Source organism: Brachyistius frenatus, unplaced genomic scaffold (genome assembly GCF_029030835.1).
Source record: "Brachyistius frenatus isolate BFR_SWC_R1_liver_20210118 unplaced genomic scaffold, ASM2903083v1 Contig_56, whole genome shotgun sequence".
Taxonomy (NCBI): domain Eukaryota; kingdom Metazoa; phylum Chordata; class Actinopteri; family Embiotocidae; genus Brachyistius; species Brachyistius frenatus.
Genome location: NW_027210655.1, coordinates 1,253,308 through 1,280,845, shown reverse-complemented (window position 1 = coordinate 1,280,845; position 27,538 = coordinate 1,253,308). Strand labels below are relative to the sequence as shown.

Sequence of the window (27,538 nt, the reverse complement as noted above, 5' to 3'; positions counted from 1 at the left end):
GTACTCTGGCTTCCCACATGCCATAGAATGACTTTACTTATCACATTTTAGACAACATGCTGTTGCTCTGTTCAAAAATGTTCTATAGTCATCATGTCTGCTTTACACGCAGAAGGTCCTGGGTTCAATCCCCAGTGGAACCACAACTTTCCTTCTATCAATCAGGATTTGAACCATCAGTGGGTCACCTGTTGGTTTGCTGAGTTTGTGTACGACATTTTTATGAAATTTTGGACGACATTTGCTATAGTATGACTTTTTTCCTAGTTTGGAAGGTATGACTTTTTTTTCACATTTTAGATGACTATTTTATGAGTATAGTTTCATATTTTGGACGACATGCTACAGTAATATTTTTTTTTAAATATTTCGGACGACATTTTGTTCACATTTTGGACGACACACTACTATAACAATTTTTTTTTTTTAAATTTTGGACGACATAGGAACACTGAACGAATTAACCTGCGATGACAGAAAAAAAAATGTTTTGTTCTGTTTTTTTTCAGGTTTTTCGGCAGCTGTGAAGAAAACACACATGTAAGTTCAGTTTTCTGACTTGTTCATCGTTTGTCTGCTGGTTAAACTACTCAGTTTCTGGTGTTGGTCTGTTTAAAGAGGTTCTATAGTGTAGTGGTCATCACATCTGCTTCACACGCAGAAGGTCCTGGGTTCAATCCCCAGTGGAACCAGAACTTTCAATCAATCAGGATTTTAACCGAAAGTATATCACCGGTTGTTTTTGCTCAGTGTATTGGCTGCTATATTATGACATTTTTATCATGTTTTGGATGATATGATATAGTAATATTTTTTTCATATTTTGGACGACATACTATAGTGTGACATTTTGTTAACATTTTGGACGACATACTCTACTATAACTATTTAAATAAAACAAATTTGGATGACAGGAACACTGAACGAATTAATCCTCCCTTGTATTGTAACCTGCGATGACAGAAAAAAACAAAAACTTCTTTGTTCTGTTTTTATTTCAGGTTTTTCGGCAGCTGTGAAGAAAACACACATGTAAGTTCAGTTTTCTGACTTCATTGGTTGACTGTTTGTCCGCTGGTTTAACTACTCAGTTTCTGGTGTTGGTCTGTTTAAAGAGGTTCTATAGTGTAGCGGTCATCACATCTGCTTCACACGCAGAAGGTCCTGGGTTCAATCCCCAGTGGAACCAGAACTTTCAATCAATCAGGATTTGAACCGAAAGTAGGTCACCTGTCGGTTTGCTCAGTTTATTAGCTGCTATATTATAACAATATTATGAAATTTTGGATGACATGCCATAGTAATATTTTTTTTTCATATTTTGGACGACATGCTATAGTGTGACATTTTGTTAACATTTTGGACGACATACTCTACTATAACTAATTTTTTTTTAAATTTTGGATGACAAACACTGAACGAATTAATCCTCCCTTGTATTGTAACCTGTGATGACAGAAAAAAACAAAACTTCTTTGTTCTGTTTTTATTTCAGGTTTTTCGGCAGCTGTGAAGAAAACACACATGTAAGTTCAGTTTCAGTTTTTTTTTACATTTTTTTATCATGTTTTGGATGATATGATATAGTAATATTTTTTTCATATTTTGGACGATATACTATAGTGTGACATTTTGTTAACATTTTGGACGACATACAAAGAAGTTTTGTTTTTTTCTGTCATCACAGGTTACAATACAAGGGAGGATTAATTCGTTCAGTGTTTGTCATCCAAAATTTAAAAAAAAAATTAGTTATAGTAGAGTATGTCGTCCAAAATGTTAACAAAATGTCACACTATAGCATGTCGTCCAAAATATGAAAAAAAAAATTAAATTTTTTTTTTTTTTTTTGGACGACAGGAACACTGAACGAATTAATCCTCCCATGTATTGTAACCTGCGATGACAGAAAAAAACAAAAACTTTTTTCTGTTTTTTTTTTCAGGTTTTTCGGCAGCTGTGAAGAAAATACACATGTAAGTTCAGTTTTCTGACTTCTTCAATGTTTGTCTGTTTGTCCGCTAACTACTCAGTTTCTGGTGTTTCAAAGAGGTTCTATAGTGTAGCGGTCATCACATCTGCTTAACACGCAGAAGGTCCTGGGTTCAATCCCCAGTGGAACCAGAACTTTCAATCAATCAGGATTTGATCCGAAAGTAGGTCATCTGTCGGTTTGCTCAGTTTATTGGCTGCTATATTATGAATTATTCTGAAATTTTGGATGACATGCCATAGTAATATTTTTTTCATATTTTGGACGACATGCTATAGTGTGACATTTTGTTAACATTTTGGACGACATACTCTACTATAACTAATTTTTTTTTTAAATTTTGGATGACAAACACTGAACGAATTAATCCTCCCTTGTATTGTAACCTGCGATGACAGAAAAAAACAAAACTTCTTTGTTCTGTTTTTATTTCAGGTTTTTCGGCAGCTGTGAAGAAAACACACATGTAAGTTCAGTTTTCTGACTTGTTCATCGTTTGTCTGCTGGTTAAACTACTCAGTTTCTGGTTTTGGTCTGTTCAAAGAGGTTCTATAGCGTAGCGGTCATCACGTCTGCTTCACACACAGAAGGTTATGGGTTCAATCCCCAGTGGAATCAGTAATTTACTACCATTAATCAACATTTGAACCACCTGTTGGTTTGCTCAGTTTATTGTCTGCTATATTACTAGTTTTTTTTATTTTTTATCAAATGTTGGAGGTATAGTATGACTTTTTTTTTAAATATTTTGGACGACATGACTTTTTATCACATTTCAGATGACTTGCTATTTTATTGCAATCCACAGTAGAACCACAACTTTCCATCAATCAGGATTTGAGTCATCAGTGAGGTCACCGTTTGATTTCCTCAGTTAATTGTCTGCTATATTATGACATTTTTATGAAATTTTGGTCAATGTGCTATAGTATTACTTTTTTTTAACATTTTGTATGACTTTTTTTCATTTTAGACAACATGCATTGCATGTCCTCCAAGACAATTAACTGAGCAAACCAACAGGTGACATACTTTTGGTTCAAATCCTGATTGATTGAAAGTTCTGGTTCCACTGGGGATTGAACCCAGGACCTTCTGCGTGTGAAGCAGATGTGATGACCGCTACACTATAGAACCTCTTTGAAACACCAGAAACTGAGTAGTTAGCGGACAAACAGACAAACATTGAAGAAGTCAGAAAACTGAACTTACATGTGTATTTTCTTCACAGCTGCCGACAAACCTGAAAAAAAAACAGAAAAAAGTTGTTGTTTTCTTCTGTCATCGCAGGTTACAATACGAGGGAGGATTAATTCGTTCAGTGTTCCTGTTGTCCAAATTTTAAAAAAAAAAGTGTTAACACTCGTCCAAAATGTTAACAAAATGTCATCCAAAATATGAAAACAAAAATATTACTATAGCATGTCATCCAAAACATGATAAAAAGCTTGACTCACTCAGACGTCCTCACTTGGGTGTCGCACCTCAGTCTGTAAACAAGCACTCTGCTTCTCAGCTTTTTGTGTATCTTTATTAGATCTTTTGCTGCTCCGTCTCATATTTCTCCACCTTATTCATCCTTCATATTTTGGACGACATATTGTTCACATTTTAGATGGCATACTCTACGATAAAAATTTTTTTTTTTAAATTACATTTTGGACGACATATTACAGGAACACTGAACAAATTAATTCTCCCTCGTATTGTAACGTACGACGACAGAAAAAAAAAGTTCTCTGTTCTGTTTTTTTTTCAGGTTTGTCGGCAGCTGTGAAGAAGACGCACTCATGTAAGTTCAGTCTTCTGACTTCGTAATCGTTTGTCTGTTTGTCCGCTGGTTTAACTACTCAGTTTCTGGTGTTGGCCTTTTCAAAGAGGTTCTATAGTGTAGAGGTCATCACGTCTGCTTCACACGCAGAAGGTCCTGGGTTCAATCCCCAGTGGAGCCAGCAATTTACTTCCATCAATCAGAATTTGAACCATCAGTGAAGTCACCTGTTAGTTTGCTCAGTTTATTGTCTGCTATAGTATGACTTTTTTATGAAATTTTGGAGGACATGCTATAGTATGATTTTCTTTCATATATTGGATGACTTTTTTTTTTTTTTGACAATTTGGACGACATAATACAGCATGACTTTTCTTTTACATTTTGGATGGTATACTATAGAACGACTTTTTTTTGGGACATTTTCGACAACATGACTTTTTATTTTAAAATTTTGGACTACATACTATAGTATGACGTTTTGGAAAGTTTAGACGCCATAATATATTATGATATCTTTTTGACATTTCTGACAAAATACTATAGTATTACCACAATGAGGTCTTTGTGGTGAGGAGGCCGAAGTTATACAGCCATAGTTTTGGACTTCCGTGATGATATGATGTCATAACGTTTCGGAAGTTCAAACGGCTCGCTGAGAGGGCAGAGATACTGGCTTAGAGCTGTCTGCATTAATGAGTTCTCTAATCGTTTTGACAATTTCACAGTGTTTATTTTGCACCCATACCCCCTTTACTATGTAAAAAGCAAGGTTGAATTTTTTTATAATATGGGGCCTTTAAGTAAAATCTTGGATGGTGGGGCCTCTGATTATTCCCACCCCCAGTTCAGTCATTTTATCAGGATATATTTGGATATGGCATGACACAGTGACATTGTCTCTTACCATCTGTTGTCATTTAATCATTTATCTACCGGAAAAATTAAGTTACATAGAAAATAAACAGCGATGCTTGACTCACTCAGACGTCCTCACTTGGGTGTCGCACCTCAGTCTGTAAACAAGCACTCTGCTTCTCAGCTTTCTGTGCATCTTTATTAGATCTCTCGCTGCTCCGTCTCATATTTCTCCACCTTATTCATCCTTTTCGGGGACACTGTGACAAAAAAAAAAAATCACACTTATTTAAAAGACACAATTCTTTTTCCACCTATTGGTATACTCACACTGCCCCTTCAGATTTGAATTTGCTCACAGAAAGTTCTGTCAGTAATGGAATAAAAAGGCAATTCATTTGTTTACTGGTACAGGCTTCTGCAGCAGACTATGAGCACCAGTAAATGTAATGCCTTTAGCTACACTAAACAGCCTTTTGCCATTAGAAAACAATCGTTGTGTTTTTTTTAGTCTCTCCACCTGGTTTCCAAATTTCACACTTGCTTTAACATGGAATACGGTAATTCGCATTAGCAATAGTTATTATGGATTTCTTTCATTTGTTTCGCTGTAAATATGGTGCATCATACAAATAATGCATGAATTTAATGAAATGTAACTTCACAATGGCAAAATAGAGGAGCAGGAAGGGTCACCAGGTCGTAAAAATACATTAAACATACACACACATGTGCTCACACACACTGACACTGGGTTAAATAAACACTTAACTGCTCCATCTGACCGTAGATCAGTAGTGGCAGTGCGGCTCGACTTGTCACTGGCTCAGCTGCACTCTTTAATTATACACACATTGATTGGTCAGGACGTCGATAAGGCATTTAAGCAGCTTAATCCTTGTTGCTGTATTAACATGAGCAACATGTGGATAGTTTATGCATTTAATTCTCAGCCTGAGGTAGAGTACTTGTATATTTTTGCCTCTTGCATTTCAATCCAGCTTCCCAGAGTTTTCATGAAATGTCAATAGAAAGAGGAGAATACGATTGATTAGACTGCTGGTGGTAGGAGAGGGTGGAGGAACTGGTGGTGGGGGGTGCTGCCGAAGTTACTTTCTGATTTGCTGAACTGATGCCAGGCCACTATCTCTTCTCTGTTGTTTGAAGCCAGCGAATCTATCAGAGAACAAGACATTAAAGACTTAAAGTTAGATAAGAGCTGATTGAAAAAGCAATTTTCAATTGTGTACCGTTAAGTCGGTCCATTCATGTATATCTATATGTCTGCTAGCGGTGCCCCCCCTCCCACGCCCAGCCTCCCTCCTCCCTCGCATCCATACAGTAGATGAGAGTTGTTGCTGAGGGAGTCGCTCCATCACCTCTGCCGTTACCTCCGAGGTTTCAGCCCATGAATGGTAAGCACCTTTGGGCGGAGCTGCCCCCACCGGCCGAGGGGAGCGGGAGCCGGGACGGACAGGGAGCGCGGGGGGGGGGGGGGGCTGCCACGGCTGCCACCGCTCACCGTGGCAGACAGAGCGTGGAGAACAGAGCACTTGCTCTGCAGCTGACTGACAGTCGGTTAATTGACTGAACGCTCCCCGGCGCTGCTCGCTGGAGAGTTCCCACCCCACCCCACCCCACCCCACCCCAGCCCACCCCACCCCCCAGAGGCAACTCAATTCCACATCTAAGATAAAGACATTCACACTGATCTGTGGCAAGCAGATGGAAACACACGGGGCATAATAGTTCCCGTATAATAGTGTGTATACTCCAGTGTTTTTGCGCTGAGATTAATTATGGAGAATCATCTGTTTATATCAATGACAAAACACCTGCAGAAGATATCAAACTCTAACTTCTCACTTTTCAATGAAAAAGATGATGAAACATTTATTATGCATTGTTATAGTTATTGCAGGGAATTGTGAAAACCCACAAGTCCCCCCCACCCCCCACATTTTAGCACTTTTCCGATATTGATTTACATGTTGCTGTAGTTATTCCAAAAATGAATAATCTGTATAACAATGTAGTTTTCTAATAACATGTTTTAGACAAAATTTGCAATTGTAATTGCTGCCTGGAAAATGTTCCCCTTGAAATATTAAAAACAGGAGGTCGGGGCCGGTTGGAGGTGCAGCGTGGAGGTGTTGGTTTGCACCCTGTGACTCATGTACTGTTGCGTTTAGGCTACTGAAAGGCAGATTTAAGGTCAGTAAAAGATTAAATGCATCAACGGCACAGCGTTAGACAGAGCTGTGGAACCATGTGTGGCTGGTTCTCGTGCATAGTTTAAGCTCAAAAGGCAATACCAGTGTCTCGGTTGGTCCACCACTTGGACATCTGAGCAACTATAGAATGGATTTCCATAAAATGTATGACATTCATGGTCTCCAGAGATTGAAGGCAAAAGTTGAGAAAAAGAAACTGGTGGGATTTGCAAGATGACGTCTAATGACCTTAACGATTCCCTGACTTTCCTCTGCTGCCACCACGAGATTTATTTGTAGTTGTGTTTGTAGTTTGGAGTGAAATGTCTCGACTATTGTATGAATTTCTTTGAAATTTGGAAGAAACATCCATGTCCCCTCAGGATAATTGTAATGTATTTGGTGATCCCTTAACATTTCCTCGTGCAGCATCAGCTCAGACTTTCAGTTTGTTCAATACTTTACTGTACTGAACGAATGCACTTTCCATTTCGCGGAACATTGTGAACCTCCGGTATGACTGTGGACTTTTGGTCTTGTTTATTGTCTGTTTTGATGAATTGCGTGACCTCGTGCTCTTTTTTAAATAGTTATAATAAAGACTATATTGAGGAGGATGGTTGTGCCCTGATTCAAATAACATAAAACACTTTAGAATTTCTGCTGTTTGCCTCACTAGCGAAACAGGATGGGGTTTGCAAGAGTGTCACTTTTTTTCTTTTCTTTTACTGCTGACATGTTTTGAAACCAGAAAGGGAGAAATTTCAATAATTGCTGTCAATCTGAGGAACAGGGAGCAGCAGAGGTAACCTTTCATTGCACATTCTGTCTCATGTAAAGCTACCGTCTGCCTCCTTCTCCCCTCTGTCACACACACTCACGGACATGTTGCGCCCTCACTGTCTCATTCGCTGTCCTTTACTCTTATCTCTTACCTGTAACTTCACATTTCTTTATTTTTATTTATATTTCCTCTCCGGTCTTCTCTTCCTTCCTCTCAAGATGTCCGTGTAGTGGATTCAGAGCTCCTCACCTTTTTTTTTTTTTGCGCACTTCATGGTGATGTGTGTGTTTTTAAATGGATAAAATGACCATTTTACCCATCGATCTGCATGTAATAACCCATAACGGCAAAGCGAAAATATAGTCGTTTTTGTATTAACGAGTGAACCGAGCGCAATGGAGTCGGTTTTCTTCAGTGACTCACCTGCATTTGGCTGCATTGGTCCTGACCAGTTTTCCTGTCCCTGTCGCACCCCCATGAGCATGTTACTTCCCCCACAATGCTTCACTTTTGGGAGGATATTCAGCAGGTGACAGGCAGTGCTTGGTGTTCAACAGACATAATACTTGGAGCTCTGCCTACAGAGTTCAATTTTAGCCCCATCAGGGCCACAAAATCATTTTTCCAAATGCTCACAGAGTCTCCTTTGTCTCATTTGGTGAACTCAGCTGCCGTCTGGCCCCTCTACCCTAAAGACCTGATTGATGGAGTCCAGCTGAGAATCCAGCTTGATTGTCCAACCGGTTGTCCTACTGGTCCTTGGCCAGCTCGCAGACCTTCCTCCTGAACGACCAACTCTAGGAAGAATCCAGGTGGTTCCCAATTCGATTTCCCCATCATTTTGGCCACTGTGCTACTGGGAACACTGAAAGCTTTAGAAATGGTCTTTGCGCCATAATAACTATTTTAATCGTGTTTTTCACTTTGTCATGATGACGTCCGAACTGATGGGAAACTGGCAAATTGATCCATCTAAAATCGAGTTTGATGCAAAGTCAGCAAGACGTGAACTGGTCTGAACACTTTCTGAATTCAGTAGGTCATACTAAAAGTGTATCCACACTGAATTGTCAGTGGTCATGGTTTAAATACTGATAGTTGATCGTCTCTTGGACTGCCTACGTATTGCAGCATAGTGCCCAAAGGATTTGCATGTGTTTTGAACTGCTCGTATTTTTTTTTTTTTTTTTTGTTGCAAGATTTGAGTGCAAAACATATCGTAACATAGCAACAGCCATGTTGCTAACCTTATATGTCCATAGTGGGGTTTTAAAAGAGGGATTTCAGTATTTCAATCATCAACATTCATATTGGCTGAGTTATCGAACGGTGTCAGAAAACCGTCGAGAAAAGTTGGTGCTATTTTGGGAATACCTGCACTCCAGGGAATTTTGTGTATTTTGTATAATTTCAGGTGCTCTAAGTGTGTATTTTTTTTTTTTGTGGATTGCGGTGCTGCAGAGAAACGTGAAACATCAAGCGTTCACGTTCCTCCCAGCGTAGCATCAAAAGCGCTGCTGTACCTGCTCCAGTTAGAGGCACTTGCAGCACCCCATTAAAGCATCAAAAGGATGTACTTATCTTTACTGCCACGCAGCCTTTCATACATTTCCTGGAGGAAATAGAAAACAGCAGTACCGATAAAAGTAGAAACATGAAAGGCTTTTTCCAGTACTGGCTTTTCACTTTTTTGAAGTGTTTTGCTTTCATTTAAGCTGCCAGCGGACGACACGTTGGCGAGCCGTTCGGCCATTTGTTGTAATCGTGCCAAAGTCTTTTGGCGTTTACTCCGGAAGCATGAATCTGCAGGTTAAACCGCCATCACTGTCATCATCGCATTTTAAAGCCAAAAATACTCACAAATAATAAAGTAAACAACTAAAATATTTATTAACTGAAGATTTTTTTTTTTTTTTTTTTTTTACAGCAAACTCTTATCACGACACAGTCTTCAAATGACACTTAACCCTTTGAGTACAGTTAGGTTGGCCACTCTGATCTGGAGAAGTAACAATGAACAGACCTGGGGATCCCCTCCGCCAAGATCTTCGGAAACTGCATTTTTTTTTTTTTTGAAAGAAAAAAAAAGACAGACACTAAAGGAGAAATACAACGCCTGGCTTTTGTTTTGAATCAAGAACATTTTCCACTTCAATATTTGAGTTTCTTTACATGTGTACATAGTTCTATTTTGTCTAGTTCAGTTTTTTTGTTGTTGTTTTTTTTCAGTTCAAATCATACAACGTATATCAACATGTTGGAGAGGGGGGGGAGGGAAAGAAAAAAAGGCTTGTTGATGCAGTGAGGTCCTTGTCTGCTGGAACAGACGCTCGTCTACGCTCATTTTGACTTCCATAGTGTGTTTCTGTTGACTTTCAGCTTTTAGTGAGGGACACTGATCAGAGATCTGTATATACACACACACACATACACACAGAGGCTAGTCAAATCCATAACGTTGTCCTAAAGTAGTGAAAAGACATTGAACTATGACAAATACTAAAAGGGTTAAGGCAAGAATAGAAAAATAAAGAAATAGTAAAAACAATAGAAATGTTGCTTCTCTCTCATTCAGCTTACAACGCTCAGATCCTAAGAAGCTGTGGTAGTGAGAATTATTCACATAGTCTTACTCTCTTTACAATACCCGTGCCTTTACACAGTATTTACAGCAAAAACAGAACCTATCCCACAAAAAGAAAAGTAGTCCACTAAAATTAACACGTTATTCATGAACACAATGATAATTAAAAAACTGTATAATTTTATCATATCGTCAGTATGTAAAAACATTTGCACACAGACTTGCAAATAGTGTTTTACAGTAGTCATATTTCATATCAAATCAATCAACAGTTTTCAGTGAGGTTTTGTACAAATGTCTGCTTTCGATTGCTGTTAGACTGGGATGGGTACAGATACCATTTACATCACTTGTTTTCCTTTGCGTGTGTACTTTGTGCACAGTTGACAGTTTCAGTTTCACAAGAGGCGTTGTGACAATGGAGACGAGTGCACGGGAGAGTCGCGCGGGCGAGACACGGGAGGGGGGGGGGGAGGGATGCGGTGGCGAACGAGGACGACACGAGGACGTCGCGGCTGACAAACCGACAGCGGCGGCGGCGGCGGCTCACCTCGCTCCCGGAGGCCGAACGTTTGTGAAACGAGCGCCACTGTTTCGCGATCCAAACAATGCGCTCCGCGCGCGACGACGTCGAGAGACACGTTTCTTATGGGATCGGAAACATGACCACAATTTGGGAAGATTTACGGGCGGCAGTGATGTTTACTTTCGAAGACTCTAAAGGCGATAAAATCTGGTCACAATTTCAATTAAAAATGCACCAAAGTTATTTTACCGACAGTTGTTATGTTGTGCGGTTAAGCGCTGCGTAAATCTAATATCAAAAAAAAATTCCTCGCCACAGCAAATATCGATGCCCGGGCCACATCTCCACGAGCACGTGTTCACGCAGGAGTATATTTCATGAGCATTCATCGTACGTAGCCTCTACTTGAGTGGCCCGCCTCAATAAAATCACTCAAGTTTCAACTTGACTGAGTTATTATTGTCTTAGAACGACTTATTTCACTCTTTGCAAACAATTTTTTTGGCCACAGATCTGTCTTAAGTTTTGCACGTGCTGCAGTAACTTTAAGACTCCTGTGGGCAGGTGGCCAGCTCCATAGCACGTGAGACGTTTAGGGAACATTGGTAAATTGCAGCGTCCAGCGGTGACTTGCATGTGAGCCATTTAGAGATCTACTCCTCTAAAATGCATAAAAACGAAATAATTGTACCGTGATATTATTTTCTTTTTGTTAAAATCTATTTTGTGAAATTGATATACAAAAAAAAATGTATCGTTCAAAAAAACGGTATTGAAGTTGACTTTTTTTTTTTTTTTACGCAAATGAAGGGGACAAAATTGAACACATACAGAAATATTTCTGTAGACGCGTGTTTCCTGCCCTGAGATATCTGCTCTGGTCTCATTGGATTCTGTTCATCACGTCTCAAAAGCGTCGGAGAGAGTGTCAACCCTGGCCTCGGGGAATACAGATATCTTTTTGGGCCCCAACTGATTTACCTCTCTTCACATATAGAAAGGAACTTTGACTAAAGCAAATGAAAGATTCATTTTCACTGTGGAGGATTATCTCAATCTCTGGAAGCTGTTTCTCATTCTGAGGCAGCAAATAGAGTCTTCTGAAGTAGAAAAATGAGTCCTGCTATCTGCAGCTGCGCCGACTGTCTGCAGACACGATACAAAAAAAAAAAAAAAAAAAGGGGGGGTAAGCGTGCGAGAGGATCTCGACTATTGGAAGCAGCTTTGAAAAGATCAGTTATTATCACTATTATAATTATTCTAATTGCCTAAAACGTTGCAGTATAAAAGTTGACTAAATAACTTTTTCACAACATGGCATGTTTCTGATGTCATCAGGCAATCGTCTCATGACACAACACGTAGTTCGCTTGCCAGCGGCGGTTCTCATTTCACAAACTTTTGAGACGGTGTGAGAAATTCCTTCTGGTTTCTTGTGGGGTGTTTCGGGGCGGGGGGGGGGGGGGGGGGGGGAGGCGGGGGAAATCAAAAATGACACACGGGACGACAACAATGACACTTGAGGGGAAACATTAGCGGTCTCGAGACAAGCTTGAGGATAATGGAGAGGGGTGTCGGAGGAGAGAACAGGGCAGGAGAGCAGGGCAGCGTCGGAGCTGTGAACGTGTGAACTGCAGCAGCAAAAAAAAACCCAACAAAAAAAAACAAAAACCCAGCAGACTCTCATGCCTTAATAAGCCCGGCTGTCTGTAAACAGATTCAACACTCGGTGACCTCCTGGCATACTCAAATCCAGGCGTGCGTGACATGGCTTTAATTATCCCCCGCTCCGTCCGGCTTTCTTTCTCTCTCTCTTTTTTTTTTTTTTTTTTCATAATTCCCCCCCCCCCCCCCCCCGGTCTCTGCCACTGTGGGTGCCATATGGTGCGGGGGAAGGGGGTGGAGGTGGGGGGGGGGGGTGGGGGTGGAGAAGCACAGCCCGCCGCGAGTTCTGTCGGTCGAATCAACAGCTACGGCCGCTGCTTGTTGTGGCCTGCAGGGATGTTGGTGCCGTTCCCGCTTCCACGCGCTTACCGACATTAAAAACCGTTTGTCGTACGTCAGCACCTTGGCAGTCGTCCTCATCAGAGAGGAGAGCGTTGGAAAGCGTTAATGGGTCAAAAGGACAGACACTAGTTACGTCCCCGGCCCCCCCGTTCGGCGCCTTCGATCCTGCGAAAGGATGCGATTTGTTTAAGGTTTGTCATTTCACGGACCTGAAGACTGAAGGCAGGAGTACGCTCGCAGTGAACTACTTTGTACTAAGACTGCGTCTAAAGGCAGTAATACACACCTGTTCCGAGGAGACCGCATTTCATCGCCGCGTGTGGAGAATCCTTTAAAGTGGGACAGGCCGAAATGTTCACAGGGCGTCTGGAAACGCGGGCGTCGCAGGGTGCGGTTTCTGAATCGGGGTGCAGGGTGAGTTCTGCACCGTTCATTTCTTTTGTACCTTCGCATGTTTCGCCACAGAACTATAAACCTGCAAACGCGTGAAAACTACTTCAAAAAAAGTTCATCGACTGAGACGCCTTCGCTCTTGAATTCTTCTTTCCCGCGGACTAGATTTCTGTATCGCAACAGCGGACCTACGTCTAGGCAAAAGGGACGAGATGGAGTAGCCTCAGCATCCGTCCACATGTTCTTCCCCGCTCGGAGGTTCAAGACGCGAAACACGTTTCCTCAAGACATTCGGTGAAATGGAATCAAATACGAAGACACGTACACAACACAGTGACCGTGGTGAGAGCGACGATGGCCTCAGTCTCCTCCTGAGCCACGCGCGCACGCACACGCGCACGCACACGCACACGCACACGCTCAGTTTGTCGACAGAGTTACGGCGTTAAAAGCTCAGCCTCAACGCCCCAGTCCGCCCAGTGCGCGTTTGTATTTTCGGTGCACACACCGGCATGCACGCGTGTGTGCGAGAGTCTGTAATGAGTCCCAAGGGGAAGAGTCGTCAGATGGAGGACGGTGGGGGCGGGGAAGGAGGCGGGTGGGGGGGGGGGGGGCGTGGCAGTCCAGTAGTGAAAGCAGGAGAGGAGTACGGGAGGAGGAGGAGGAGGAGGAGGAGGAGGAGGAAGAGGAGGAGGAGGGCAGGAGAGCCTTAGTTGTTCTGAAGACAGTCGAGATCCACTGAGCAGCAGACGTTCCCGTTCTGGACGGCGCAGCATGACAAGACAGGGAAGAAGAGATAGAGAGCATTAGATATTTTGTATGTTATTACGCACTGTACGAGAGGGCAACAAAAAGGTTACGAGACGGCTTTTGTTGCGCGTAAACGGAGCGCACCGCCGCGACGCGCGCGCAGCGGCTTTCGAGGGGAGACGAACGTCACCGTCCCGAGACAGAAGAAGGCGTCTCGGGTCGGGAGGGCTTACCGGGCAGCTCCGTGCGCCCGAGCTGTCCTTCCCCCTCAGCGTCGGACCGTCAGCGCGGAGTTCGACTGTGATTTTTCTGAGATGTTTAAGGGACGGAGAAAACAACAACAAAAACAAAAAAACTCCGACAACCTCACGATGGCACTCGGGTTCTCCCACACGGTTTGTCGCCCGCAGTCATCGCTCCCCACCGTCTCCACCCGCCGGTTTTGACTCCCGGTGATTTCTGCGAGTTCCCCAAATATTTGACACAAAGCTTGACGCGCGCTCTCTCCGCTCAAGTTTCAGGTGCGTGGTAAAATCGCTGCAGTAAAAAAAAAAAAAAAAAAACGTGTAACTCAGGAGCCGATGACGATCAAGCGATGAAACTTGGAATACGTCCTCGTGAAGGGTATAGCGTCCCGGCTGCTGCACTCCATTCGCGAGAAACGGGCGAAGTCTCAGAACTACGTGATTGCCTCTCGTACATGCCGGATGTAACGACTCCGTGGGGAGTCTGACTCGCCTTTACCCACCAAGACTTAATATAAAGAGGGAGCTTGGGATGTTAACATTAAAGTAGTGTCTCTCCACTCAAGTTTCACCGTTATCTGCTGTAGGGGGGCGGGCGGACAGCTGGATCGAATTTTGAATGTTTGCCTCTCAGCAAAATTTAGAAACTGGACGGTAATGTGTTTCCGAAGAAGTTACTCTGGGTTGTCAACAGCTGTCACAGTGTCACACTTTTCATTTGGACTATCTCAGAAAATAATTCCTCTGCTAAAGGTGACGTGGGCCAATATCCCAAACCCCAACTTGAAGATTCAAAAGGGTGTTTTCGAGAGGTAATAAGAAACATGCCACGTTGAAATACAACGGCAATAAGAAAGAAAAAAAAAATAATAATAATAATGAAAAAAAACCAGCATTTCTGTCCATTTGTTGTGGATTTGGTTTTGTGAAATGGACTACTGTTGTGGTTGTTGTTGCATTTACCCACCTTGCACTTGCAGGTGGCGCAGGGTGATTTGGGCATATGCCATGTGTCTCCACTGAGGCGGGCGACGCCTGCGGGGTCCTTGCACGTCTGCCGAATGTCATACGACAGGTTGTCAGCCAGGCAGGGGTCCGTGACGCAGCGCGGGCAACACTCGCCCTCCGCCACCGCCGAGTACTCGCACATCAACACAGGGCAAACGAGAGGCCAGCAGTCCACCTCCCCCTCCTGCAGAGACGCAGGCCAAGGTACAAAAAAAAAAAAGAAAAAAAGAAGAAGAAAGGCGACAGGAGGGTTACTGTGTTGGCTTTTTTTTTTGTTGTTCTGATGGTGTGTGTGTGTGTGTGTGTGTGTTTTCAGGTACGGCTCACATGCTGATGTGTTACCACGTCTCGAATTAGAGAGGCGGTAATTACCTCAGCCCTCACACACCAGCAGATCGGGAAGGGGTTTTAAACAAAGCCTCGGTCCGATCCTCACGCTGATGAGGGAGATTCTGTGTCTTTGTGTGACGTCCGTTTCGTCTGACGGAGCTGTTTTTTTTTTTTTTTTTTTCGTGTGCCAAATTCGGAGATTCAATACGAACGTCTGCTTTTGAAATGTGCCGGGGCAGAATGCGTGTAATAGCTGGGCGTGTGTGTGTGTATTCGTATGTACAGACCATGCAGCGGCACTGCTTGCAGCCGTACATCCAAGATGCTCCGCTGCGGTGGAGCGTGCGTCCGCTCTGGTCCAGACACTGGCTGCTGGGCCTGTTGTCGCAGCCAGGACAGCAAAACAGATCCTCATCCGGGTCTCCGCAGTCACAGGGTCTCCTCCTGCAGTACGTCTGCCCGTCCTGCACAGACGAGGGTCAAGGGGTCAAACAGAATTGGACTGTGACTGTAAAGTAGGTCCCCTCGAGGCCCCTGCCAGAAAGAGGGCCAATTTTATTATTATTTTTTTTTTTATCAACACAAAAATAAAACAAAGGGCTTCAGACTCACTGTGATTCATATCAAAATGAAAGAAAGGTGCACATAAAGATGAAATATTGATGTGAACAAATATAGCTTGTACGCTTTCCCGAGGCAAATTTTCACTTTGATGGAAACGATGCCTCATTGTTTTTGACAAGCGGGCAAAAATTGCAATCGCAGCACCATTTGGCCACAAAGGCACCAGCTTATGCTGTATGTGTGCACAGGGAGGCCCGAGACAAAGATGGAGGAGTTACAGACTTCTTATAATAACGTTATTATTTGGAATGGAAAATTCTCTCGGGTGTGAACTCTGGTGATTAGTGTAAAATACACTAATTATGTAAAGGCAATATTAAAAGTTGCACTTGAGCACGCCACGAAGACGGCAGCCACAGGTGACAGGAAGACACCAAAAAACATCCAAAAAACAGCAAAGAAAGACAAACCAGTTACCTCTGAAAATCGGAATAATCCAAATACTGTACGCTCTGAATTATAACGGAGAACACGTGTGATAAAAACTGTCAGCTTTACTTTGCACCGGTGTTGTTAGTTTATGGGTTTTTTTTTGCACAGGTAAAAAAAAATAAAGAATGTTTTTGGTCAACTAGCATTCAACAACCTCTAAAACTGAAAGCTTTCATCAGTCTGGTTGATAAGGTTAATGATAAAGAATCTACAAATAATTAAGTATATCAGTATTCAAAGACTCTAGTCTAGCCAAGACTTTGGGATATGATCAAGATCTCAAAGCTACCTCAACTCAACTAAACTGAGATTTATTTAGCACTTTTCATTAGGCAAGGCATCCCAAAGTGCTCCAAAGAGCAAGATAAGACTTAAGAAATAGAATAAAAACAAGCATAAAATTGTAAAATATAGATTAAAACAATAACGTCTCAATTAAAATGTCCACAGAAGTGGAGTCCCTCAGATCTCCAGGTAGTCTATTCCACAGCAAAGGCTAAATGGAGATTCTGAGAATAACCAGCGGTGGAGGATCTGAGCGCATGACTTTGAAGAAGGTCTGAGAGGTAGGCTGGTGCCAGGCCATGCAACGATTTAGAAAAAAAAACATCCTTCCATCCATTATCTACACCCACCTTTTCAGGGTTCCTTCGTGGTCGACCCTGGACAGGTCGCCAGTCTATCGCAGGTCCAACAGAACGACAGACAGAAATACAAATGCGCGCTCTGAATTCACACCTACGGGCAATTTAGAATCGCCAGTTAACCACATGAACCGAACCCAGTCAAGCTTCGAACCACGCCCCGACCAAGGCTCGAACCATGAACCTTCTCACTGGGATGCGACAGTGCTAACTAACCGCTGCACCACCGTGCCCCCATTTAAAAACCGGAACAATCATTTTAAAAACGATTCTAAAACTAACAGGCAACCAGTACAATGACTTTAAATGTGGCTAAATATGTTCTCTCCGTTTGGTCAGCACTCGAGCTACATCGTTCTGGACAAAGAGCTGGTTCGAGACTTGAGGCCATTTAGGCGGACTCTTCAAGGCCAGCATAACATTGAAGGATTTTAATATGTTGTACCAAATTTCCACCTCAATTCACAAACTTGCAAATTTATTAGAGCTTGTAAATGACGGCTTGAATGTGCTCGAAAGTTTGGCGTCCGGGCTGGAACGCAAAGTCAAACGCAAGAGGAATCTGACCGAGCTCCAAAGAGCCTCCCCGGCCGCCGTGTCCCTGGCTCTCCGTCTCTACCTGGAGAAAACTTTATGGTCCATTTTACTTAGCACAGCCAGCCCTGTCTGGCCTCGGGACGACGGTGTAATGGAGATGTAAAAATGTTACATAAAAGGGCTGTTAGAAAATGTATGAGGGCCATAAAATCATTCTGCATACCATTAAAAGGGCAATACAGAGCCAATGTTTTATCGATGCATATTGTCCTGCTACAGTAACTGCCGAGTCCCGGGGTGCCAGTACTGATGGCCTTGGTCTTTACAGTTACGGCCCTGGACTTGCTGGGGAAATTACTGCCAATTTTACCTCGCTGGCAGGATATACGAAGGCAGACTGCTCGTTTTAAGGCCGGGAGTAAGACCGGGCCTGCATGCCAATGCTGCGCAGAGTTGTGCTAACCACAACAACTGCTTTACGAGAACTTTGATGACAGCGACTTTATGACGAATTTGTCGACTGCGGGTGACATTTTTTTAATCAAGTGTCAGGTATGAATTGTTTCAGCGGAGGAATTCATCTCCAGGGTATTCGATTAAGGAGGCTTTTAGAAACTTTCATCGAATTAAAAAAAAAATCTGGTTATCTATTTTTCTACTTTTAACTTCCATTACGTCAAACTTCGGTGAAACCTCAATAAAGAAAAGAGCAAAGCTCTCAAGTGTCTCACTTTTATTTTATATGCTACAAACTTTTTTCTTTCTCTGCCCGCTGCCGCCATCCTTAACACCTCCGTCTTTTTCAGTTACCCTGACAGACTTCTCATTTACAAATTTCAGACATCAGGATATTTTCTTTCTCTTTCTGTTCGCACACTACAGCCATTTTTTGGGGGCTGACCAGAGGCCCGTACTACGCAGCAGGTTCAACATACCCGGGATATCTTTTCCGTTATCTGGCTTAACAAACCCTGACATACGAGATGGCGGGAAGTCGTCACTGGTTATTAACTCGCTACGTCAACCCAGGGTTTCCCGATCAAGCTCTGAGCACGTTCACATGGAAGAGGAGGTGTATTCTACATCTAAGAATTCATTTATTCCCATGAAGTGTTTGACAGTTTTAGTTTTTTTTTCTTTCACCCGCAGTCAAACGGTGTCAAACGGACCGGGGAGCAAATAAACACAAAACATAATTCCAATCGATAAGTTGCCTTACTGTCATATCTTATATGTACAACAAGTACGAGGCTTTAGTGCTTCAGCAAGTCTCTGTTGTAGGATGATATCAGCAAAGAACACAGAAGTGTGATCCATATCTAATATAAAAATTGCCGGGGGAAAGCCGACAGAGGTTTGCCGGCACGCGAACCCTCCGCAGAGGACCGTCTTAGCTGTCAGCACACAAAGCTCCACGGGATCCTCTACGATCGGTGACGACCTTTTTACCGAGAGAATTGATTGGTCAGTAATGCGGCGCTTTTGTTCGTTTTGATCCCGTATCTCGGACATAACCTGCCCCGGAGAAGGTTATCTCTGCGGCACGAGCCGCCACGGGCGATGTGTCCCGGTGAGGAAGCGAACCAGCTACGTTGGTACAGAAAACCCAGAGGTGCACCCGGAGTCAGCGGGATAACCGCGAATCCCGCTTCGTGGTAAAGCACCGAGGCCGGCGGCTTTCAGCGTTCGTCCGCCGACGTCAACATCAACTGTCTCTTTTCGCGCAGCGATTATCCCGCACGTCTCGCTCAGCCCCCGGTTCGACAGCCAGAACGGAAACCGGCAGAAGCGTCGATCCCGAAGTCGTCCTGAACGCCGATCCCCAGCTCCATTATCCTCTATCTCTTTTTTTTTTTTTTTTACCAGAACAGCTCCCACGCCTACATTAAGTGGCAATTGAATGAATATTTAATGCTGCATTTCATGTTTTAAACCAGTAGCAAAGGTAGTTTTTCTTGTTTATGTCACTTAAGCAGTAAAACATGGAACGCAAGCTGCACATTTCTTTTCGCTATGCAGGGGATGTCTTGATTTAAAGGGTCCCGTTCGCCTTAGTTCACCTGTTGTATTTTAACAAGACGGAAGTCAAACGTAAATCTGGATTTTAAGCGCGCTGATGAGGCGTCGCTGGAACGACCGCTCTCGCCCGTCATTTTATTCCAAACAACCCTCCGTCTTTCTGAATTCATATTAATCTCGCTCACTGAGCCTTTCCTTCCCAAAGACAAATCTGATCAATATCTCACTTCCCCCCTGCAGCCTCGGCGCATCACCTCATTCTGACCCCCCCCCCCCCGAGCACAAAGGAAGTCATCAAGCTGCACAAATATTTGACAGAGTGTAACGCAGGCTAATGATAAACAGATGGGAGCGGCGAGACGTTTGTTCCCGAGGTCGCAGTGATCGCAGACATTTCGCATTTTTTTTTAGAACCGTTGCAAACAGATGACGGCTAAATAATCGCGGTTTAGCTGATCGAGCTAAACGTTTTTGTTTGTTCACGACCCGTCTGATCGCGCTTTAAAACACATTTCTCTTCATTGACCTGTCCTTTCCCTGCGAGTGAGGAAGTGTATCAATTCCCTGACCCCCCCCAAACCTCCCGTATCAATTCCTTTGCTGTCGCGTGTCACGGCGGCAAGCTTTAGTCGTTGAACTAACGTGAACTCTGAATGCACGAACGGAGACGATGCGTATTCATGAGGCTGGCTTCCGACCTCCCCTCTCTTTCTCCTTGCCACCGCCGACCTCAGAGACGCCGGGAAAACAGTGCAAAGCAGCGGCAGCCACTGACCGAAAGCACGGAGAGGAACAAACTACAAAGCTGTAGATCGAAAAAAAAAAAAAGGACATTATTCTTTAAAGAGGAGAATCCATTTGCTGAAATTACAGCGAGAGTAGAAGTCGGATGAAAATATAGAAATGATCCCAGAGTGCTCCGTGTTCAGGCTCTCTTCTCTTCATTGTTTATTTATGAAACTCATCCCACCTCTCTCACATTTTGTGTTTTCACGCATGTGTTGTTACACTGAGTGGGGAGGAAAACATGACGGATCCCCGCTGCTCAGAGGTATCCCGGATTAAACAAATGTAATCAGGCGGCAACCAGCAGCGACGTCACCCGTCGATTCGTGAACGGCCGTTACGAAGCCTCGAGTTCGGATTTTGGCCGGCGCCATCTTTGCTGGTTCGGAGAGGTTTGGAGCAGGACGTGACCATATTTGGACGAGCTGTGGGGGAGGAGCGAGCGGTGGATCTGACTCGATTTGATTGGAAACCCGGCGATACGACGTCCCGCCCACTGATAGCCGTAACCTGACTGCACCACAGGCCTGTCAATCAAACAGACACGCCCCTGAAAAAAAAAATTAGCTTTTTGATGCTTATCTTATCGTTAATGACGGGATTATTTTTAGATGGACCGCCAGAAAACTAATAAAATGGAGTAACTTTAGCTAACAAAACTGAAATAACTTGTGGAAAATGTTTGTTGACTTAGAATTTTATGAGAATAGTTGAATGGGAGTCTATGGAGCCGACCTCTAGTGGCACCCGATGGTATTACACCTTACAGCACTTCGGCATTGACCTCATTTTTTCAGAGCCAGAGGCTTCGTTCACTTTGACATACAGTCTACGGATGTAATCCACTGAGTTAAAATTAAGTAAACTTGAATTAGTTGTTTTGTACAGTCCCTGTACAAAATCAGGGACTGTCAATGTTTTGATAAATATCTTGCATATCGTCTCCAGCATCGGTTGGTTCTGTTATTCCTTTCTGTCTTTTCTGACACTCCCCCCCAAAATATATCTGTTGACAATTAAAACTGGCACTAGGTAAATTTGAAAGCTAGAAATTAAAAGTTTGTTCTTAATATGTTTTTCGTTTCTCAGTAAATACCATTTGTTTTTTTCACCAGAACTCCATATTTAACAGCCCCGGTTCCAGGAAGTTGCAAAAGATAGTTTTCGATCATAACTGTTGTAAAAACCCTTTAATTTGAAGATCCTCCGCTAGGTTGTGAACAACAGTTTCACTTATAATAGTAAAAGTATGTGCACGTGTTCATCTTCTCTACCTTGCAGGAGCAGATAGCGCAGCGGTCGAAGCTGGGTTTCCAGTCCTCTCCGTTGCGTCTGATTGCCTCCTCCTGCGGGCAGTCGCCGCTGCAGCCCGGACCAGATGTGCACACGCAGTCGTATCCTCCCGGGAGGTTCACACACACACTGTCATTCCAGCAGGTGTGTGTCTGCAAACTGCACTCATCCACGTCTGGAAGGCAAAGAGAAAGTCACGGTAAATTAATGTCAGTGTCGGGAAAATTATGTTTTGGTGGCATTGTGTGTGTGTGTGTGTGTGTGTGTGTGTGAGGCGAGAACATAGAGAACGATGAGAAGTGGAAGCAGACGGCATCGGGTACGTTTATATTCATGCAAGGTCTTCTACAAGTTTTGATCGTTCATTTTTTTTTTTTTTTCTAGCTTAGCATAAGATCAGTCCCATTTATTTGTAAATACATAAAAGAACGGGGTACATTTGGCTCTCCGATTGTTTTTAAGCGACATAACAAAGGCAATTCGTTGTTTTGCAACATTTGAGAACTTTCTTGGAGCCAGAAACCTCTTTGTAGAAAGACGTGTTTCTCTCAGTACGAATACAGTTTTGATAAATCATAATTAACGGATTATGTTTACTGGCGATGTCATCCGGGGAAACGTGCCAGCATTCTTTCAGGCGGCAGCGTCGGAGACATCAAACGCACATGATGCACCCCTTTCTATACAAGGAAATATTTACCTTTAATAACTTTGAAGTAGATACAGTGTACGTGCACCTTTTTTTTAATTTATTTTACTATCTCCTCTCAGTACTCTGGAACCTCCAGGCATCATGTGTAACTTTTGCAATAATTCATCACCTTCACAAATATACATTTTAGCCCTCAAGTTATTCAATCAGTCCTTCAAATTAAAAGCCCTCAGTTATTACATCGTTCTTCTTTAATTTACTGAACCAATTCCCGCAAACTAATAGTGGAGCTTTACGTCTATTATCACTTACATGCTGCTTCATAACGTAGCGTTAACCTCCCAAGACCTGGCCTTTAATTTGGTATGCATTTTTGATTCTTACGAGTTATTTGGGATTAGTGGGAGCACATAACTATAAAAACTAAGCATTGTTTTTGAACAGGAAGAAGTTTTTGAACAAAAATGATATGATCTTATTGGGAGAACTGGTTTATTTTGCCGTAATAACAATCAAGTAACGAACGTGTAACAAAGTATAAAACAGTTTATTTCAATGCTTGAACGTGGCTGCAGGGCCGTGCAAAAACAAAGTAGCAACACGTATAAAAGCCTTATGATTTGATGAACTCTTTTTAATTTTTTTTTCGCTCCATACTGCAGTCTTTCAGCTCCTGACAGAGAAACCTGCCCTGACAATGTGTCATATAATAATATAAAATTTAATTTAGTGGACGCAATCTAATTTGTGCAACATGCAGAACCGTTTATTCTCTCGCAAACTCCTGGTTTCTTCCTCCATCTTCTCAAGTCACGTCACCTACTTTAACACCTTCACGTTACATGAACGACTGGGCTAAATAAAGTCCCAATGTACTGCACTCATCGACGAAACAAGAGCTTTCTAATTAGCAGCTTCCCAGCTTGTTAGTTTGTCAAATTTGCAGTCCATATCAGACTACAAAAGTTATCAAGCATGGAAAAAACAAGTTTCAACCAAAATGTTGTTGTACCCTTTCCACTTTTATCTTGGCCCTGGAACATTTTGCCAGAGATTGTCACGTGTATTGTGCTTTTACTACCGCTTCATGGCACAGAGGAAAAAGCTGTCCACTAATGAGTTCAAGACATCTAAGTGAAGCAGAATGAAGTATAAGGTGCAGAAAACCCCAAAATGTGATGCGCTCATATGTGGACGCACGGTCTCTTAAAAGAAAAGGAAACATAAGATGTGTGGATTTTCTATATATTTCGGGTTTCAGCCCCAAATCGAAAGCGTTGTGTGGTCTTTGTTATCCCTTACGCATATTTTAAAAGATAGCAGATTGAATGAATTATAACAAAACATGCACAAAATTCTGAATTATGATTTGAAGGAAATGAGGTCGTATTTAAAACATCATTCCAGTATCTACTGATTATAGTTTGCATACATAAATACTGGTCTCATAGTCTCAATCCGTCTGTTTGCATTCTTCTTTGTGGATTCAGCTGAATCATCAAAAGATCTACTCAGCTCCCCACCGCCCCCCCCCCCCACACACACACCCAACCCCCCTCCAGACCAAAATAACTGACATGAACAGAGAGGGTCGATGGCATTTTCATCTACTTTTCCTTTATCAACGCGGCGCAGAGAACAGGGAGCCAAATGTCCGTCCCTACCTTTTATGAGGCCATGGCATTTAACTCTCTTTATCCTCACTAAATGTGAGCTGTTCAGAGAGAAATGGACCAAAGTCCCTTCGACAGGCGCTCTTGCTCTCCCCCGCCAGCAGCTGCTGCCTACAGACATCGATCACACCCACACGACACTGTCAGCACGCCACTGGTGCTGCATGAGTAAAGACCCGAAGAAGAAGAAGAAACCCTGGAATAATCCAAATATGGAATTGGTGGATTTGTTAGTTATTAGCGTTGCTTTCCCACTGTGAGCAGCAGCACGGCCCCCAAAAAAAAAAAATACCATCTGCTTTAAGATGTTTAAGAAGTTGGATTTCCACACCTCGGTTTCCCCCCCCCCCCCCGCTTATGCCCGTACATCGACGTCTTATCAACGTTTCCCTCGGGCACTCAAAAGTCAACCCAGTAAATGTCAGACTGAGCATGACATGATTGTCTCAGCTTTCTTACGTCTGAACTGCACTTTATCATTTTCAAGTGCACTTGGGTGTTTTCTGAAACCCAGTCATCAGTGGTGGTGAAACACGCCTTCATGCACAGCGTCAGACGCGCTGCGATCGTTTTGTTTGAGAAAAGTAGCAAATTTGATCACGCATTCAAATGTGATTCTCCAGATCATCACATCCCCCCCCCCGACTGGACTTCGACTGCGTCTGCCCCGTCCACTGCAAACGGCAGCCGGCAGTGACGTCACCCTTTGGGATTATTTTCAGATGGGCCGCCAGAAAACCAGTAAGGAGCGACTTTAGCTAACGAAACCAAAAGAACGCGTAAGAAAATGTATTGCCCTCGTATTTCGTGAGACTATTTGAATGGGTGTCCGTGGAGCCGGAGGCCTTTTGGAGACAACCTCTAGTGGCACTCGGTGGTATCGCGGCTTAAGGGACTTCTGCATCGGAACCATTTTTTTAGATCCGGAAGCTTCGACCGCTTTCATCTACAGTCTGTGGTTCATTGCATTCAGTGGGTGCTGTTGGTGTAAAATTACATGAGCCTGAACTTTCAGGTCGTATTTCAGAAATAAGAAATATTTATTCACATTTTTTGACATTTATAAAAACACACATATATATATATATATATATATATATATAAAAAGATGCTTGGAATAAGCCTTACTGAACTGTATATCGTGTGTCCATAGAGTGACTAGACGGTGTAGGAGTTCTCAGACTCTTGCAGAGTCTCAGTTTCTAACAAGCGTGGTAGTGGGCGCTGGTGTTTGTCTTCGATAAGGAGACAGTACACTCAGGGAACTGAGTAAAGTTTATACTGCTTTGCCACGCAGCTGAAAGAAAATAAGGCGCTTCATCCTAATCAATACTTACAAGCTAATAACAGAAACTTTGTTTTATCGCTGTGATGTTGTAAGCAACAAAAATACACGACTCGCGCGGCGGCATTTTCTGTCCCTGAACATTATGCAGCGTAGATTTTTGTTTTCTCTTATGAGAGAATGATAAGTAGCAGCCAGCGGGCAGACGTCCTCTGGGTGGACACGATGCTCGGCCGACGCTGTAGCCGCACCACCCACAACAATACCGGGTGACACTGCTGAGCGTACGCCCTAATTGGTTGCAGTTTCGAGTCTCAGAGAGAGCGAGGGAGAGAGGAGAACCGGCTCCTCCGAGAATTCATTGTGCCTGCGAAGGACTATTTGCATACGCTAAATGAAATCCCCATCAGCCAGTCAGACATACTGTACCTCTGCTGGTGGAGGATTAATGCTCTTCATGCTACATTCACCACATTCAGCCACAAGCTGCTGCTCGCAGATGAGGCGTACTCGTGCATGCGGGCTGCAAAGAAGACAGTGTTACAAGCAAAAAGCCCTTTGGAGAAACCAGTTGAGCACAGCCGAACATCCACTCACACCTACATGTGCTGTTACACACGAAGGCGCTAATCCGGTGTCTGCACACGACAACACACGTTCACCCGGGAACAGACACTCGCGCGTCGACACAGAACAAAAAAAAAAAGAAAAGAAGAAGTAAATCCTTCTGACAGACGTTGGTAATTAGACGGCATCAGAAAGCTTAGTATTTCAGTATTTAAATTATATTTCTTTGGTGTGTCTCCAGGCGGCCCATATGGAAAGGTCATGCACACCGCCGAGAGAGAGAGAGAGAAAATGATGCACGAACCCCGTCTCTGAGGGAGACGGTGGGAGTTTACAGTGTATTATCCTCATCTTTATTCACAATCTGTTTATTAAAGCCACCTGTCGCCCCTGAAGCATTCGGCACAATAAATGTGTTTTTGAGATGCAGCCCCATGCAGCTTTCAGTCAAAGCCATGAAGAAAAAAAAAAAAAAAAAAGATTGCCGCTTGCAGCTGCTCTGCCCCTCGCCAACAACAGTATGCACTGCAACACAACAAGATGTAGGGAAATGTATTGCAGGCACAGTCGGCTCAGCACATCGGCACCGCAACAAAAGACGGCACAAATGAGGTCCAACATGAGAAACCGCGACACCGTGTTGTGTCAAATGCACACAACGCATTGCAACTCCTAATTGTCACAATATGTCATACTGAAATATTAATGCGCATTATGTCACCGCGGCACAATGTTGATATATCGCATCAGTGCATTGGAACACATAAAGAAACAACTCAGTATGCACAAAACACCAAAAAAAAAAAAGCCAGGATGAGAACAAAACACAAAATAATGAAATGTAGCTTATAAAAATAATTAAAAAAAAGTCTTTATACTGTTCAATTTGAAGGATCTTTACTCAACGATAGCGCAGGTTTAAATTTTTTTGGACTGGAACCAGAATGTAGAATATGACAATAAAACTTTGAAATAATGTTTTATTTATTTCTGTGAACAAGCCATTTTTCAGAGACTAGACGGGATTTATGAGGGGTGCTGGGGAAACTTTGCAGACAGAAATACAAAACGAGGACTCGAATTTATTTGTTTTGAAAGTTTTCATCAAAGTTTGTTTGTTTTGAAAGTTCTTTATTTCAATTTATGTATTTTTAAGGTTTTTGTGTACTGTTTTATGCTCTTTTTTTTTCCCCTGTGTTTTTTAACCCAAACGTGTTTTGACTGAAATCTTGTTGAAATTTTTTTGGCGAGCTTACCAAAGAACTGGAAATGAAAATGCCACAATTCTTTCCACTCACCAGGGTTTTCTTCGTGAACGCTGCTCTATAAGTAATATTAAAGAACCACCAGGATTAAATTGATGTGGCCCTGACTGTGTGAAAAGCCAATAACTACGAAGAACGAGATGTCTTAGAGAATTGAACGAGACAGTGCTCAGTTTAATTGGAACCGCAGCTCCCGTTGACGGCGCTGCTTATCTCGACATATTTTCCTCACATGGAGGGAAACAACAACAAAAAAAAGACAGTGTGGACATGTGTGAAGTGGCTGTGTGACACTTGAT

The 27,538-nt window shown here is 42.9% G+C and overlaps 1 protein-coding gene and 5 non-coding genes across 8 annotated transcripts in view; 4 read left to right on the top strand and 2 right to left on the bottom strand.

Annotated features, from left to right (window-relative positions):
• The first annotated feature begins 619 nt into the window (after positions 1–619).
• trnav-cac (transfer RNA valine (anticodon CAC)) lies at positions 620–692 on the top strand. Its single transcript has one exon. It is a non-coding gene; the product is annotated as a tRNA-Val (tRNA).
• Positions 693–1,116: 424 nt separating this feature from the next.
• On the top strand, positions 1,117–1,189 carry trnav-cac (transfer RNA valine (anticodon CAC)). The gene has a single exon. It is a non-coding gene; the product is annotated as a tRNA-Val (tRNA).
• An 862-nt stretch (positions 1,190–2,051) lies between these two features.
• Positions 2,052–2,124, top strand: trnav-aac (transfer RNA valine (anticodon AAC)). The gene has a single exon. It is a non-coding gene; the product is annotated as a tRNA-Val (tRNA).
• A 933-nt stretch (positions 2,125–3,057) lies between these two features.
• Positions 3,058–3,130, bottom strand: trnav-cac (transfer RNA valine (anticodon CAC)). The gene has a single exon. It is a non-coding gene; the product is annotated as a tRNA-Val (tRNA).
• Positions 3,131–3,872: 742 nt separating this feature from the next.
• On the top strand, positions 3,873–3,945 carry trnav-cac (transfer RNA valine (anticodon CAC)). The gene has a single exon. It is a non-coding gene; the product is annotated as a tRNA-Val (tRNA).
• Positions 3,946–12,587: 8,642 nt separating this feature from the next.
• LOC138624866 (protein kinase C-binding protein NELL1-like) overlaps positions 12,588–27,538 on the bottom strand; it is a 247,844-nt gene continuing 232,893 nt past the window's right edge. For all 3 annotated transcript variants that reach the window (XM_069705430.1, XM_069705431.1, XM_069705429.1), the window contains 4 exons: positions 21,779–21,972; positions 15,750–15,926; positions 15,092–15,316; positions 12,588–13,889 (listed from right to left, as the gene is read on the bottom strand). In XM_069705430.1, the coding sequence (XP_069561531.1) occupies positions 13,839–13,889; positions 15,092–15,316; positions 15,750–15,926; positions 21,779–21,972 (647 nt within the window). In that variant the 3' untranslated portion in view covers positions 12,588–13,838. The remainder of the gene's footprint in view (positions 13,890–15,091; positions 15,317–15,749; positions 15,927–21,778; positions 21,973–27,538) is intronic.